This window comes from Nicotiana tomentosiformis, chromosome 1 (assembly GCF_000390325.3).
Source record: "Nicotiana tomentosiformis chromosome 1, ASM39032v3, whole genome shotgun sequence".
In the NCBI taxonomy this organism is placed as follows: domain Eukaryota; kingdom Viridiplantae; phylum Streptophyta; class Magnoliopsida; order Solanales; family Solanaceae; genus Nicotiana; species Nicotiana tomentosiformis.
Window position 1 is genome coordinate 91293856 of NC_090812.1, and position 15055 is coordinate 91308910.

Sequence of the window (15055 nt, forward strand, 5' to 3'; positions counted from 1 at the left end):
TTAACTGGAGATTAATTAGGTGGCATTTAAAAATCGGTCACGACAAAAGAGTCTGCCCAATACACACTTCTCTTGTTGTACACAACCCAGCCTTCAACAATATTGTCTCTTCTGAGAGCACCTTGTATTTCGTTCCATTCACTGTCGTTAGACAATAATACAACTTGAGCCAACTTTCTGTCCAAATGTGAATTAAAATTTTGTAGTCTGATTACAGGTTCTAATCAGTTAACTATGCATAAACATTAAATACAAAATAATTAAGTAGAAATTTCAGATAATCTACTCAATTAGCAATAAATGATACTTAAATTATAACCAATTTAAAATTTTCTTAAACTCAGGGAAGTTTTAGTTTAAAGTGTTCAGATCTTAAATTAAATTTTATGTTGTTATCTTTTGGCATCAATAAACTGGTCACGATCAGATTTTGTAAAAAATTAAAATAAAAGAAAGTCGATGGAGCTCTCTGTGGTAGAGAAAACTACAATCGTAGTGGAAGTAACGCTACAGCACGACAATTAGCCATATGTAGAAATGGCAATGAGATTGGGCCGAAGCCTACGTGAGTCACCGACGATGACTTCTGTGGCGATAACGACGGCGATGACAGCGTCATCATTAATAAAACGAACCACAGGTGGATTACAAATTTTATGGTTATGGTCGAACAATATAAAATTTAGATCAAAATTACTGATATCATCGAACAATATTCTCTATATTATATTAACTCTGGCTCTGCCCATTAGACGGTTAGGGACGGAACTAGAGGGCGGAAGAGGGTTCAGCCAAACTCTTTTCAGCAAAAATATATTGTACATATAAGATTTTTTTTTTTCATATATATATATTAGATGTTGAATTTTCTTAGCTTTTTTTGTTTATTTATATTTTTTATTTTTTGAATTTTCTTGATAAAAATCCTGTTTCCGCATTAATGATGATCTTGGCAACTTCAGCATTACAGATTTTGCTGAGTGTGATGATTTTTGCGTTAAAAATATCTAAATTTTTTTTGTCTATTGAGATGATGATATCTGTGTCAGCTCATGGACGATGATATCTCTAAAGGTTTCTTCAGCTATGTCGGTTTGCAGTAACTAATTGAAAAACATCCACTTTGCTCAGACGACAAAATGGGAATGCAAGATTCACGAGTAGAATAGTTTGTCCATAGAGAAAAGTTCCATAAGTTGTTGAAGCTAACTTATTTGGTAGCTACTGGAAACATGTCAGTTACCGGAATCAGTGGAATTAATTTCTGGACTTATTTGCCCTGAATGCTTATTTATTAGTACTTATATCAAATTATCATCGTTAAGTGATTTAACAAGATAAAACATATTTAATTTACCATAATTAAGCCAGAAATTCTTATTTAAACATGCAATTGAGTAGTTGTTTCTTTCGATTATGAATCTTCAACTTTTAACTAATAACGGATAAATCTTTAGGGCATACAGTCCACATACATAACAAGCAAAATGCCAGAGATGTGTTTATCAAATCAAAATGTAGACCGTGTTCTTAATTAGACGTTGTGATGCAATCACATCACATCTCTACTAAGTATATACTATATATTTCTAGGTTTTACAGTTTGATTTGTATATTCATAATTGTACCATGAGCGCTCTAGGACATCCATAAGATATTTTTTTTATTTACTTTTCATGATAAATTGACTATAAATAAATAAAGTGTAATATGACCAATATTTTGGCTAATGGAGCACATCTCACGTAAGCATAAGTATCTTTGCAAAGTGTAAACTTTGTTAGCAATATTTTTTGGGACCCAAAAATATTGCATTGTGTTGTGGACATTATTTGCACAAATTGTATCTCTTCTTTTACACCTAAGAGGCCAAAAAATTTTGCCTATAAAAGGGAAGGCCATTAGTTCATTTTAGACACACCAACAAAACTTGAGTCTTCATTTCTTCCTTTCTTACTTTATTAAGAGTGTATTGTATAAGAGTTAAGTATATGGAAGCACTTGTGTGAACCATTTCTTTGGAGTGATCTTGTGAGGTTATTTTCTTAGGGATTTTGGGATTAATTAGAGTGTTTACTCTAATTTTGTACTCTCTTTTGGTATAATAAAATTGCTCATCTCCGCTTGTGGACGTAGGCCACTTTGACTGAACCACGTTAAATTTGTGTCTTCTTTATATGCTTTAATTATCGTTGTTATCAACTTTCATTGTCTTTGTTATTCTCATTATATCGTCGTTTGGCTAAATTCTGTACTACCCGGGTTCCCGATCCTAACATAAAGCATTGAAAAAGATCTTTATTGACCACTCAAATTCATCTTCCAAGTTCTATAATTGCTTCAAAATGTCCCTGTCGAGAGTAAGTTATTACCCTATATATTCTTAGAGTTTTTTACACACTTGATCCTTTTTTAACTATTATTTAAAAAAATAGCATCATTTATTGTTTATTCCATAAAGAGCATTTTTTTTTCATTATTAGCATATTACAAAAATTAAGCCCAACATTCATCTTCGTCACTCCATTTTTAAAAATCTGATGCATATGTGAATGCCACCTAAATTTAAGATGTATTGATTTATACGTCTTTTATATTTTGTATATCAAGTATCACTTTAATTCAAAATATATTTTTATGTATATAATTTTTGTATATTTATTTGTGAAGTGCCATCTTATTTTAAAATATATTTTTAATGTATATTTCAAATATATTTTATATGTCAAGTGCCATTTTAATTCAGGATGTATTTTATATATATATATATATATATATATGTACTTGCCATTTTAATTCAGGATGTATTTATATATATATTTTTGTATATTTATATGCCATATTAATTAAATTTAAGATATATTTTATGTATATTTCACATGTCTAAGTGTCATCTTAATTGAAGATGTATTTTTTATGTATATTTTTTATATATTTTATATGTGTTAATTCAATATATATATTTTTTATATACGTTTTGTATATATTAACGTATATTATTATCGAAGTAAGATCTTTATGTTAAGAAAGGAAGAAAGAAGAAAGAGAAAAACTTAAGAAAGATAATTAAAAAGAAATGAATGGAACAAATTTAGAAAATATATTGGATTCTACAGAAAATAAAATTAAGAAGATGAAGAAAAAGAAGGAAAGCTAATAGATAAAGAGGGAAAAAAAAGGCATGATTTTTGTACAAAGAATTATTGACTTTCCATTCAAATTGCTTATGTTTAGAGATTGAAAATTAATATTCCTATTTTAATGGAATTGTGTGCTACAAATATAAATATTTTAGTGTTACAATTATAATATTAGATTTCATGCTACGAATTTATTATATTTCTTTTAAATTGTGACAGTTATTTAAAGTTCCCTTGTGCCACCTTTGGATTGCCCCGTTCCCATCTTCCTAATATGTGTTCTTTCCAAAATAATCCGCTTTGATAGGAACTGCAAATGATTTATATCAACCAGACATTTACTTATAATCCTTAATTAGTTAGATCAACATTACGAAAACTTTATAATCATTATTTTAATATTAATAATTTGTTGTATGGAAAAAATATTTAGTTATCATAATTATAATTGCATAAAATTTAAAAATAACTTTTAATTTCAATAATAATAAATTTAAGATATTGAGAGGAGGCAAAACGAGTCAAGGTCGTAAGTTGAAGCATATAAACAAGCTAAAGAATAAAAGATCGTTAGGTTGGTATGTAACGTTTGATCAGCATTATTAATTTTAAAATTCGCATAATTTAGGCGAGAAGTTATGTAAGTATTAATTTTATGGAAGATAAAACATGAAATATATATAAATAAACTGTATTTAGATTAAACAATCCTTTCATAATTTTTATGTATTATTTTTCACCATTACTATTTATCGTATAATAATCGTACATTATTTATTTATTTATTGCCCACATGAATTCTATTATAATACTGACATAACTAGCACATAAACCAAACACGTGATTTTTTTGGCCAAATTTTTAGGAATCTAGGAGTGTTTGTATATGTTGTGTTGATTTTGGAGAGTTAATTTTTTTATTGGCCAAGCTTCTGGGTACAAAATGAGTGCCTTTGAGTTGTAGTTGTTTTTTTGTGTGGAAGAATTCGAAGAAAATAGCTTTCCTAAGAAAAGTTGTTATATATATATATATATATATATATATATATATATATATATATATATATATATACCGAACAATCCCAATTATGTGGTAAAAAACACATATCATGATGCATTGTCGACAACTCGTTTAGGACCAAAATCTCATAATACATGCTCCCTCTCTATTTTATATTTTATTTTTTTGTACATTTCAATTAAATAAAATTAGAAAATTCAATTAAAGTCATTGATAACAAATATTCCAAATCATTTATTTATCTAAATGATACTAATTCCCAAAGCACTTTTAGAAAAAAAGCCAAATGTAAATTGCCTTTTTCTTGGTATCTAATGTAAAATGCTTTTTTAATACTAATGAGATCTTTTTTAAAAATATTTGGAGAAATATAAATTGCCATTATCCAGAAGTACTTTTCAAAATGCACTAATCATTTAACGAAAATACAATTTTCTTATTTACGAAAATGCTTTTTGAAAATACTACTCCACTCCATAAGTAAATTTGGAAAGTATAGCCAAACAAGCGCCTAAAGTAATTACCGGCCCTATTGCCATTCCGGTCACTATCACTCTCAGCTGCCAAACGCAAAAAGCCCTCAATACGCGTTTCCTTTCCTTTATTTGGATCCCGCGCTCTCTTCTCCTCTCTATCTAACTCTATAAATAAAGAAAAAGTAGCAAAGCACTTTTAAAGTGGTTACAAAAACAGTAGCCTTAAATAAATAATCCAGCTACTTCCCTTGCCTTGTACATGCAATGCAAGTACAGGCTGCCGCCATGGCAAATTTGTCACCATTGTTATTAACAACGATTTGGTTAGTGCTTGTAATTTGTAAAGGAGTAGATAGCAGTCCCTCCTCTGTTGTTGGAGATCCGGGAATGAAAAGAGATGGTCTAAGGATAGCTTTAGAAGCTTGGAACTTCTGTAATGAAGTTGGTGACGAAGCTCCTGGAATGGGTAGTCCTAGAGCTGCTGATTGCTTTGATCTTTCTGGTAGTTAAATTTAACTCATTTTCCCCCACCCAACCCCTATAAACCTTTTTTTAGCAAGGATTAAAGTAAAAAAAGAAAAAAAAAACTCCCTTTTTTCTAGCTTTCATTTTTCTGATTAACTCCTTGTTCAATAGGCATTGTGGCATTTGGTACCCCTCCAATTGGCCATGGAATTTAAGAAAAAATGACTTTTAAAATTTGTGGTATAAACCAAACAATACATATCTGTGTGACTATAAATCACAAAATGTGAAGTTTAAAGTTATATTATTTCTAAACATAGGACATACTAAAAAAGGAAGTGACATAAATTGGGATAAGAGGGAGTATGGATTTGATTATCAAAGCTACTAAGGTTGTATTTTTGTAGACCCTGACCCTATAATCTGATCTATTTTTGTTATGTTTTGCAATGATTGTGTGATGTGCAGACAGTTCTTTGAGTCACAAGGTAACCGAGTCGGATAATAAGCTAGGAGTTGGCAAGACATTCCCTGGCCTGAGTCCTAAGGCTAAGAATAATCCGGACTTATATGCTGTTGAAAAGGAACTTTATCTTGGTTCATTGTGTGAAGTTGATGACACGCCGAGGCCATGGCAATTTTGGATGATAATGTTGAAGAACGGAAATTATGACACAAAATCTGGTCTTTGCCCAGAGAATGGGAAAAAAGTGCCCCCTTTTAATCCCGGAAGATTTCCTTGTTTTGGGAAAGGGTGTATGAATCAACCTATATTGTATCACCAGCCCACTTCATTATTAGTCGATGATATTATGCGGGGAGGTTTTAATGGTACCTATGATTTGGGTTCTACAACGGATGGCAGTAGTTCCTTCTTTGAGGTGCTCTGGGAAAAGAAAGTTGGCACAGGGGGTTGGGTATTTAAGCACAAACTCAGAACCTCCAAATTGTATCCATGGCTGATGTTGTATCTTAGGGCGGACGCGACCAAAGGGTTCTCTGGAGGCTACCACTACAATACCAGAGGAATGTTAAAAACTGTAAGCTCACTGTTCTTGTCCTCAGAATATGTTTTTATTCCCTCCATTCAAATTAATCGAAAAACTGATTTGGGGTTGCTTGCTTTGATAACTTCACCACTTTGATTGTGAAAATTGATTGAAAAAAAAAGCCTTATAAATATCTATTGGTTCTAAGTTATGTTTGCCTTTACTAGCATTATTGTTGAACAATCGAGCATGAAGCTCTGCAGGAAGATTCTTTTTTTTTTTGTGCATCAGGGAACGTTTGATGCCAGACATTAAAAATCTACTTACAATTAGGGGTACTTGATTCTTCATCAACTTAATGTCAATTCTGGCCGCCTACCTGAAAGAGGAAATAAGAAATCAAAAGAGAATAAATCCATTTCAAGAGGAAAGTAATGGAAAGCTGAATTAGTAGAAGTCACCCAGCCACATGCTGTCCACATTAGAGCAAATAGGCCTGGCCTGAATGGCTGTTGACACGATGATCAGTTAGTCGTATGTCTTATTCTACCACTAAAATTCCGAGCACAACTGCAGGTGATTTAATTGTGAACCTCCCTGGTTGGTCACCAGGCATCTGACGGGTACATTTAAAAATTAATGCCATTACTGGGGTTGCATTTTTTGCTGTCAGTTTGGGAGTTAGTACGAGGGAAATTGGAGTCCCTAAGCTAATACTTTATTAGGATTAAGGGGGTGGGTTTACCATAAAGAGATGAGTAGGCTGTAGAGAGCATGGGGAGTGTTGGGCCTGACAAGGATTCGTTATATAAACGGTCTATCTGGTAGTATTAGCAAAGAATTGAGAATACTATTGATATACATATGGCTATCGAGGAAATCCGGTGGCAAGATCATTAAGAATCTTTCTAAACCAAGTGTTACAAATGAAATACGAAGAAGAAAAAAGATATTTTATTTTCTTCTACTGTTTGAAGAATTTCATGGGTTTTCAATGCTATTCCTGATAACAGCACAATTATTGTTATTTCAGCTCCCGGAGTCACCTAATTTTAAGGTCAAATTGACCTTGGATGTGAAGCGAGGGGGAGGACCGAAGAGCCAGTTTTACTTGATAGATATTGGCAGCTGCTGGAAGAACAACGGTGCTCCATGTGATGGAGATGTGCTCACTGATATTACTAGATACAGCGAGATGATCATTAATCCAGAAACTCCAGCTTGGTGCAGCCCCACAAATATTGGCAACTGCCCACCTTTCCACATCACACCGAACAATACTAAAATCTACAGGAATGACACCTCTCACTTCCCTTATTCGGCTTATCACTATTATTGTGCTCCTGGGAACGCCGAGCACTTGGAAAAGCCATATAGCACATGTGATCCTTACAGTAATCCCCAGGCACAGGAGCTAGTTCAGTTGCTGCCTCATCCAATATGGGCAGACTATGGCTATCCAACCAAACAAGGAGACGGCTGGGTTGGGGATGGAAGAACATGGGAGCTTGACGTTGGTGGCCTTTCCAGCAGACTTTACTTCTATCAGGTAAGTGGGATTGTTAACTTTTTTCTCAAAATACGGTGCAAAAACCATGTTTAAATCAGACAGAAGTGCACGAGGCATTTAATGCTCAAGATTAAATAACAAGTGGCCAGACCAACCTGTATGATTCAGTCCTTGCTCTTTTTGGCTGCAGGATCCAGGTACACCTCCTGCTAGAAGAATATGGACATCTCTGGATGTGGGGACTGAAATTTTTGTTAGCAACAAAGATGAAGTGGCAGAATGGACTCTGAGCGACTTTGATATTTTACTCACCTCGTAAAACCGTAATAATGATACCATTCTATTTAACATTGTAACTGTAGCCAAAGCAAAATCAGATAGTGGGGCAAGGTCTCATCATTCTTGATGTCCAAACTTTATCTTTCTATACTAGATCTGATCTGACGGGCAAGTCCTGTCAACTTTATTTCCCTGACTGAGAGAAGAAAAAAGAATTTTGTTTTTGCTTTATTTTCGCGAACTTCTGGGTGTTCACTTTGCCTAAATATAGCATTGGCTTCTGGTGGAATGAAAATTACAGCACAGTAACCTTCAAAATAAACCTGGAATTCCCTGCACTTTCTGTGGTTGCTTTTCGAGCTTGGATGAACAGACATGTGCTTATGTGTATAAATATACATTCTTTTTGAGATGTGTATTGTTAAAAAGGGCATGCAGATATGAGCGTCAGAAAAGGAACAAACCCAAAGCATATCGTAGATTATGTTAGTTCTTTGGCCATGATCCCCTCTGGTACCTATAATTTATAGCGGTACGCCAATTTGGTTGGAGTGCTGCAGTTAATCTACTTATCTTTGATTGTAATTTCTATCCTAAACTACTTCAGGAAAGTGGTGGGCTACTATGAGAGATTGTCTTGACGTGTTCCTTATTGCACATTTTGGTTATTTAATTTTTTGTCAAGGCTATGCTATATTACCATCACAAACCCATAACGGAATGGAGTGTGTGATTATCATGTTTTAAAATGCTTGTGGTAGGTTCAGAATTTTGCATGGAAAGCTACTGATGAAGACGGTAGAAGAAAATAGTAAGTGCTAATGAAACTTCAAATAGTCACAGGTTTGATCTTTCTGCTCTCATTGAAATTAGTTAGCTTATTCATGCTCAAAATCCTTCAGTACTGTCATTCTTACATGCCCTTCAACGTAATGCAGATACTCCTTTGATGCTGAAAAAACTTTTGTTTGTTGTCTTTGTAGTATCAAATGCTTGTATACAAGTGCTTATGAAACCAAAGGTTACTGTCAGAGAAATGCCCTTGGCCTGACAGGTAAAAGTAAGGCAAACCAATGCATTTCATGATATTTCTCTACTGAACTAAACTTGTTCAGGCTACCATTTTGAATGGAATAATGGAGCTATAAATGTGCAATCAATATCTTAAACTAGTATATGTATAATATGCTCATCTCCACCCTTCTAAAAACGATGAGGTGGATGAGCAATGTGAATTTATTGTCCCAAGCACTTAGACTGTGTCATTGCTTCCATGCGTTTACTCCAGTTTCCTTCCAGGGGCATTAATTCATGAACAAACTCTGTTCTTGTCTGCCGAAGTTGTTGCCGAATAAGCATATGATAGTGGCATCACACACTATTGCATTTTCATTTGGCTTCAAATGTAATTCTTAAATATGAAAGGGAAAATGAGATGATGGCCAATATCCAAATGAAAGCCTAGAGATCAGCAAATGTGCACGGAGGCGGACCCAGGATCATAATGCAACGAGGACACAATATTCTGCTCAACAGTGCCCCCTAATGGCTTTTAGTGTTTAGGGTTCCAAGTGATTTAAATTAACCATTTTCAAGATTCACACATATACATATACAAGATTTCTGCCGAAGTTTACGGGGTCCGGTTATCCCTCAATATTACACATAGATCTGCCTATGTGTGTGCTAGTACTACTTTATGCTTATTATTTGTATTACGAATAATGGTCTTTTCTTCATGATATGAATTTCCTTTACCACTGTTCTATTTTGATTTTCTTATTTCTTGTCTTTATGTGGATCAAGAAATGGTCCATCTCTTGGTGAAATCCCTAAATACTTTTTATAGCGGGAAAACAGTGGATGTGGGTGAAGAGAGGTCTAACCATATATTCTCTTTTTAGGCTTCTTGTATGAACCAGTGTTATCAAAGGCGAAAAGCGCAAAAAAACTCTAAGGTTCGTTGGGACTTTAAGCGCAAATAAAGCGTGGGCTTTAATGAAAAAAGGTGCAACTGGAGAAAAAGTAAAACTATATATATGTAGTCCAAGACTAATAATTATAAGCATGAATAACAAATATATGGACAAATAAATTGAAAAAAAATTAAAGTGAAATATTAATTGTTTAGTGATTACACTCGTTGGCAAGGAATAGTATGTCTTAGAGCCTTGATGCGATACTAAAGCGCCCACAAGGCGAGGCGAAGCGCTCAACATGTTTTGAGCCTCGCTTCAGGGCTTAAGCGCGTCTTTGACAACACTGGTATGAACAGACCAAAGAGGTATTTGAAACTCAGTTGCCAAAGTTCAGAAATTACCAGGACCTTCAAAGAACTGTTCTGAATAAACTGTTTCATGTGTCATATATTCTTTTTGCAGGGGCCTGGGGTGGTTCTGCTTGTGTTCATAGAATTCACAGAATAGTAACCAAGTTGTACTAATATCATTCAAAACTTGTGCAAATGATCCTGAGAACTAATTACTTGGTAGTCTCTTTGTGATTATTGGCAAAAAGAGAGCTGCTGCGCCTGTTCTTAATGATAACAATACTAGGTAAAGCAGGCCAGTGAAATCTCACTTAAGCTCTTTATGGCAACTTATTCGTGGTTTTAAGATTCTTTTGACTATTATAAAAAAACTTATTTGGAGACCAATGGGCAGGGCTCCAGTTCAAGCAGTTGAAATTAATAACCAAGATCTCGTCTCAGAGCTAGAGCTATGGAGTGCGAAAGACAAAGGCTGACATTTTCGTAATAACAAGGTGCCCCTTTTTATTTGAATTTAAAAGAGTGATAGTTTTATCCATGATAACCGTAGGAGCTCGCCCCGTGAGGCCAGAGTGAGCTTAGCAGTCAGCCGTCATTTGAATTATATTACGGATAATTTGCCTCATTCTTCATTTTCTGATTGTGTGCACAACCATATGACAACATTTGTCAAGTATTATATATGTAGGGTTAGGAGAAAAGAGAACAAAAGCATCCTTTCCATGCTTGGATGGAAAAAGCAAGGAGGGTGACCTATCACATGCAAAGAGGAAAGGAAAAGGACACCTATTTCGCTTTGGTTAGACAAGAATAAAAGAATTAAAAAAGGAAAAAGCGAATTTACAATGTGTACAGGTTGTTCTTCTTACTAATTATAGGAATTCATTACCTTCATTTTCATTATATTTTGTTTTTTAGAGCTGGGAATAGCTAGTGAAAAGGAGAAGGGAAAGGCTTGGTAATAGTTTGATTTTACTTTGTACATGTAGAATACAATGTATTGCGGTTTACCAGCATATTATCCCGAATATTTACGTTGCCTTTGTAAATATGTATTCCATATAATTGTTTTCTCGTTCTTTCAAGCTAACTCCCGTGTTATTTTTTCAATTTTTACTTACATCTTGGTGCATACAAAACTTTAGTTTTAGTCCTTTCTCTCTGCTAACTCAGTTTTTATTCTTATTTTTCTTTTTTTCTGGGTATTATTCCACCTTTCTTTGGGTCCTCATCTCAGATTCTCAATCAGTGACAAATATAAGTACTTAATGGAGTAGTTGTTATTTTGGTGCGAGTCAATGGCTTTTGACACGATGAAGAAAGGATTAAGCAGAGGAAATCACCAACAGTAAGTAAGAACAAAAATTATTCTGAATATCTAGAAGGACAATGACACCAGTAAGGAACATCAAAAACAACAAATAGTAACATTAAAATTAATGTCTTTATTACATTCACAAAAATGAAATATGTTGTCATATAGTATATGTTATTCCTAATTACTTACAATTATGATTCTTCTCCAACAAAAACGAATCCCATGCAATATAATATGCATGTACATAGACATAAATATATATAGGGTTGAGAAGTAGGAATGTGGGAATTGATTAATGTTTTAATTATTTCCCACCAAGACCAAAGTAGAACGGTGCATTAGTTCCAGGCAACCACTCATTACCTCTAAGCCAAGCCCCAACAGTGTATTTAGTTGCTTCTTGTGGGCTAAGGACCTTGAAATTCTTGAAAAGTTTGCTCCTAAGGTTAGTAGCAGCACCAGGTCCTCTGTTTGCATACTCATAGACAAGACATGTTTGATCGAATGGGTGGTCATCCCATTTGAGATATCCTTCTGGCCTAATGAAATCACCAATCTCGCTTTCCATGAACACATTGGTGGATAATTGCTTCCATGGGCGGGCCAAGTAAGATTGTACCGCGAACCTCACTGGGAAGAGTTCTTTGTCTGGTACAATCCTGCAGTTTTGCAATACCAATCCAGTGATTTCACTCTGCAATTCCCTGCCGTCAGCTGTGATTGTGTTCTTCTGAGTCGGGCCACACTTCCTCACAATGATCTCACTGTTCTGGATGACCGCTGAGCCCATGCCAAATATGAAATCCACCGTACCAGAGATGACGCAGTTGCGGTAGAACTGGCGATGGGATTGATAGTACAAGGTGTCTTGAAATCCCTCCATGCTGCAGTCGAATACCGCCGCCCTATCTCCGTTGATTCTAAGTGCCACGGCTTGTTCCCCTTCTGGACCTGCTGTGTTGCGGAAGGTAATTCCTCTGGCTATGAACCCCTCGCTCTCAACAGCTGCAATATATATATATATTTCTTATACTGTCAGCATATAGAACTTAAACTCTTTAATTCATTAAATGCATGCATGGTTTTAATTTCCAATGGGAGTATGTACTTACCAACTGTAGCACTTTTGGAGGTGGTGAATTTCAATATTTTAACATTTTTGTCACAAGTGATGATAGATTTCCCTGCGCCATCACCATACATAAACACGTTTGTTTGTTTTTTATCGATAAGGACCTGCTCGTTATAAACGCCGGCCTTGATATAGATAATGTATCTGCCTTGGTGGTTTGGTGGGTACGCTCTGACTGCATCAGTGACGGTTTTAAATTTGCCGCTTCCATCCTTGGCAACTACTGCGTGAGGAGTAATTGGGCCGGGACCGATTGGAGGAAGTACTGGAGCAACCCCAGCTCCTCCCGCAGCACCACCGTGTCCTTTTCCTTTCCCTTTTCCGGATTTTGCCAATAGCTTACGGTCAGCAACGGGGAACCATGTAGGGTAACCGTCCTGATCGATCTTGTTCGCCTCAAGGAGACGGCGATGAGGTGAGTTGCTGTCGCTGCTGGTGCTGTTGTTGATAAGATTATCAGGAATTTGAATGTTGAAGGATTGGAAGAGGTCTGAAATCTTTGCTACAATGTTGAGTGCATTGTTTGTGAGTTGTGTGGCATTGACAACGCCGTTTTGAATAGCGGTTTTTAACTCGGGCTTGTCAATTGCATCAACACACATGCTTTGGTAGGAGTAGACGGCACTGAGCCAGTTCAACAGATCATAGGTATACTCATTTAGTGATTGAGTGTCTGTCTCTCCAACCAAGCTGAGCGCGTCCTCAAGTTCTTCGACAGCTCTTTGCAACAGCTCTTTGCAATCCTCTATAGCCATGTGATTGTAAGGATCACTCTCTTTGTTTACAGAAGTCTTCCCAGCCTCCTGCAGTCCTTTCTTCACTTCTTCCACTGTAGTTTGGAAGGCTGCCATTAGATAGTCATTAATTGTAGCTGAATCGTTTTTGGCTACGGACTCAAGACTCTTGGCACATGAGTCTTTAAATTCAGCTGCTTGACAAAACTCGTGCACTTTCTTCATTTGGACTTTGGTGCTTTGATCTTCTTTGTGATTCCCATTTTGGTGTACAACCACCACCACTCCTATTATCACACCAACTAGAAGAATCAAGGATACTAACGAAACCACTATTTTCCCCACCATCTTTTCTCTTCTTTAATTTTTCTTGTTTTTTTTTTTACGGTTTTTGAGATATAACTTCTTTCCCTCTTTCCTGTAGAATAATGTAGAAGGAAAAAAGGAAAGATGATAGTGATCAACAACTCAAGGTTACTCCTCTCGTTGGTGTTTATTAGTTTTATTGTTACAAAAGAGAAGATGGATGATTGAATTGACATGGTAAGGGGAGCTTTATATAGGGCTTAAGAGAGAGAGTTGTAACCTTAATTTGCATGGCAATCCGACCATTTAGCAGAGTTGTTTGAATAATGACTTAACATAACCTCTAAAATGATGCAGTGGACAGTAACTGATCAATGCCGATGAGTGGTTTTGGATATAACTAAATGCGAGGAAACGTTCGTTTTCCCCTTTATTTGGAAGGTGGAAGAGGCTTAGTCAAGGAATGAGAGAAGAACCAGGTGAGATTTCAGCGTTACACCATTAAAATATAACTACTCAATTGTCAATTCTCAACTAAATGGTTAATTCTCTCTACCTTTGACTAATGTGCTCTTTTATTCCCTTCATTTTTGAATGTATCTATCATTTTCTTTGAAAAGAATTATCAACATTAACCATAAGCTGTAGAAAATAATTGCTACATATACTCATTACACCCTACTGTTGTTAACTCATCCAAACGTGGATCGCTGAGCTGATAAAAGAAAAAGGATTTTATTACTATATAATTTTAATTTTGAACAGAGCCACTATATTTAGAATTAGGAAAAAAAATTGGTGGAAAAATATTGTAAACATATTGTACACGTACCAACCCTTTTCATCTTGGAAATAAGACAGGTTATTTGTTACAACAGATAAATATGACGTGATGGTGTAAAAATTCTTTATATTGACGGTTTATATAACTTAAACTCTAATATATACGGTTACAAGTTTATAAGCGTATCCGTGGCAATATACACCAACTTGTTAATTTTCTCCCTTAATTCATTGGCCCTCCCTATTATATACTCTTTTGTTCAATATGCTACCTTTTTTACTCTCTTCGTTTTTGCACTTATTCCTATAAGTATCCAGCGCAGTAGTGTACTGCAAGAAAATGGAATAAAGAGTTCGGGTGAGGATTCCTTTCCCCGATAAGTTGCATGTCATGCATTATTTAGTTATTGTTATATTTTAAAAGACGAAATACACAAACAAATAGTTGGGACAACTATAGGAGGACAGCCTAGGAGTAAACTCCCCCCCCCCCCCCTCCCCCCACCTATTTGTACATGTAATTTTAACTAACTCTTTTCTTTCCCGAGTGACGAAATGAGGTCATTTTGTTTATTGTTGTGACTCCGTTACATATGAAATGAGATGAAATTACGCTTTGTGGTTAGTTGTTCTT

At 35.2% G+C, this 15055-nt stretch overlaps 2 protein-coding genes across 4 annotated transcripts; one reads left to right on the plus strand and one right to left on the minus strand.

The window, feature by feature from the left end:
- The first annotated feature begins 4685 nt into the window (after window positions 1–4685).
- LOC104095640 (uncharacterized) lies at window positions 4686–8120 on the plus strand. Of its 2 annotated transcripts, none has more exons than XM_009601804.4 (4): window positions 4686–5138; window positions 5570–6141; window positions 7124–7639; window positions 7791–8120. In XM_009601804.4, the coding sequence occupies exons 1-4, from the start codon at window positions 4901–4903 to the stop codon at window positions 7917–7919; spliced, it is 1455 nt and encodes a 484-aa protein (XP_009600099.1). In that variant the 5' UTR covers window positions 4686–4900; the 3' UTR covers window positions 7920–8120. The 2 variants fall into 2 exon arrangements, with proteins under 2 accessions (XP_009600099.1, XP_009600100.1); XM_009601805.4 differs by having other exon boundaries at window positions 4799–5138; window positions 7769–8120.
- A 3431-nt stretch (window positions 8121–11551) lies between these two features.
- Window positions 11552–13865, minus strand: LOC104095642 (pectinesterase 4-like). Of its 2 annotated transcripts, none has more exons than XM_070187539.1 (2): window positions 12579–13865; window positions 11552–12417 (listed from the first exon to the last, which is right to left on the minus strand). In XM_070187539.1, exons 1-2 carry the CDS (start codon window positions 13678–13680, stop codon window positions 11771–11773), a joined length of 1749 nt encoding a protein of 582 aa, XP_070043640.1. In that variant the 5' UTR covers window positions 13681–13865; the 3' UTR covers window positions 11552–11770. The 2 variants fall into 2 exon arrangements, with proteins under 2 accessions (XP_070043640.1, XP_009600101.1); XM_009601806.4 differs by having other exon boundaries at window positions 11552–12471.
- Between the last annotated feature and the right edge of the window lie 1190 nt (window positions 13866–15055).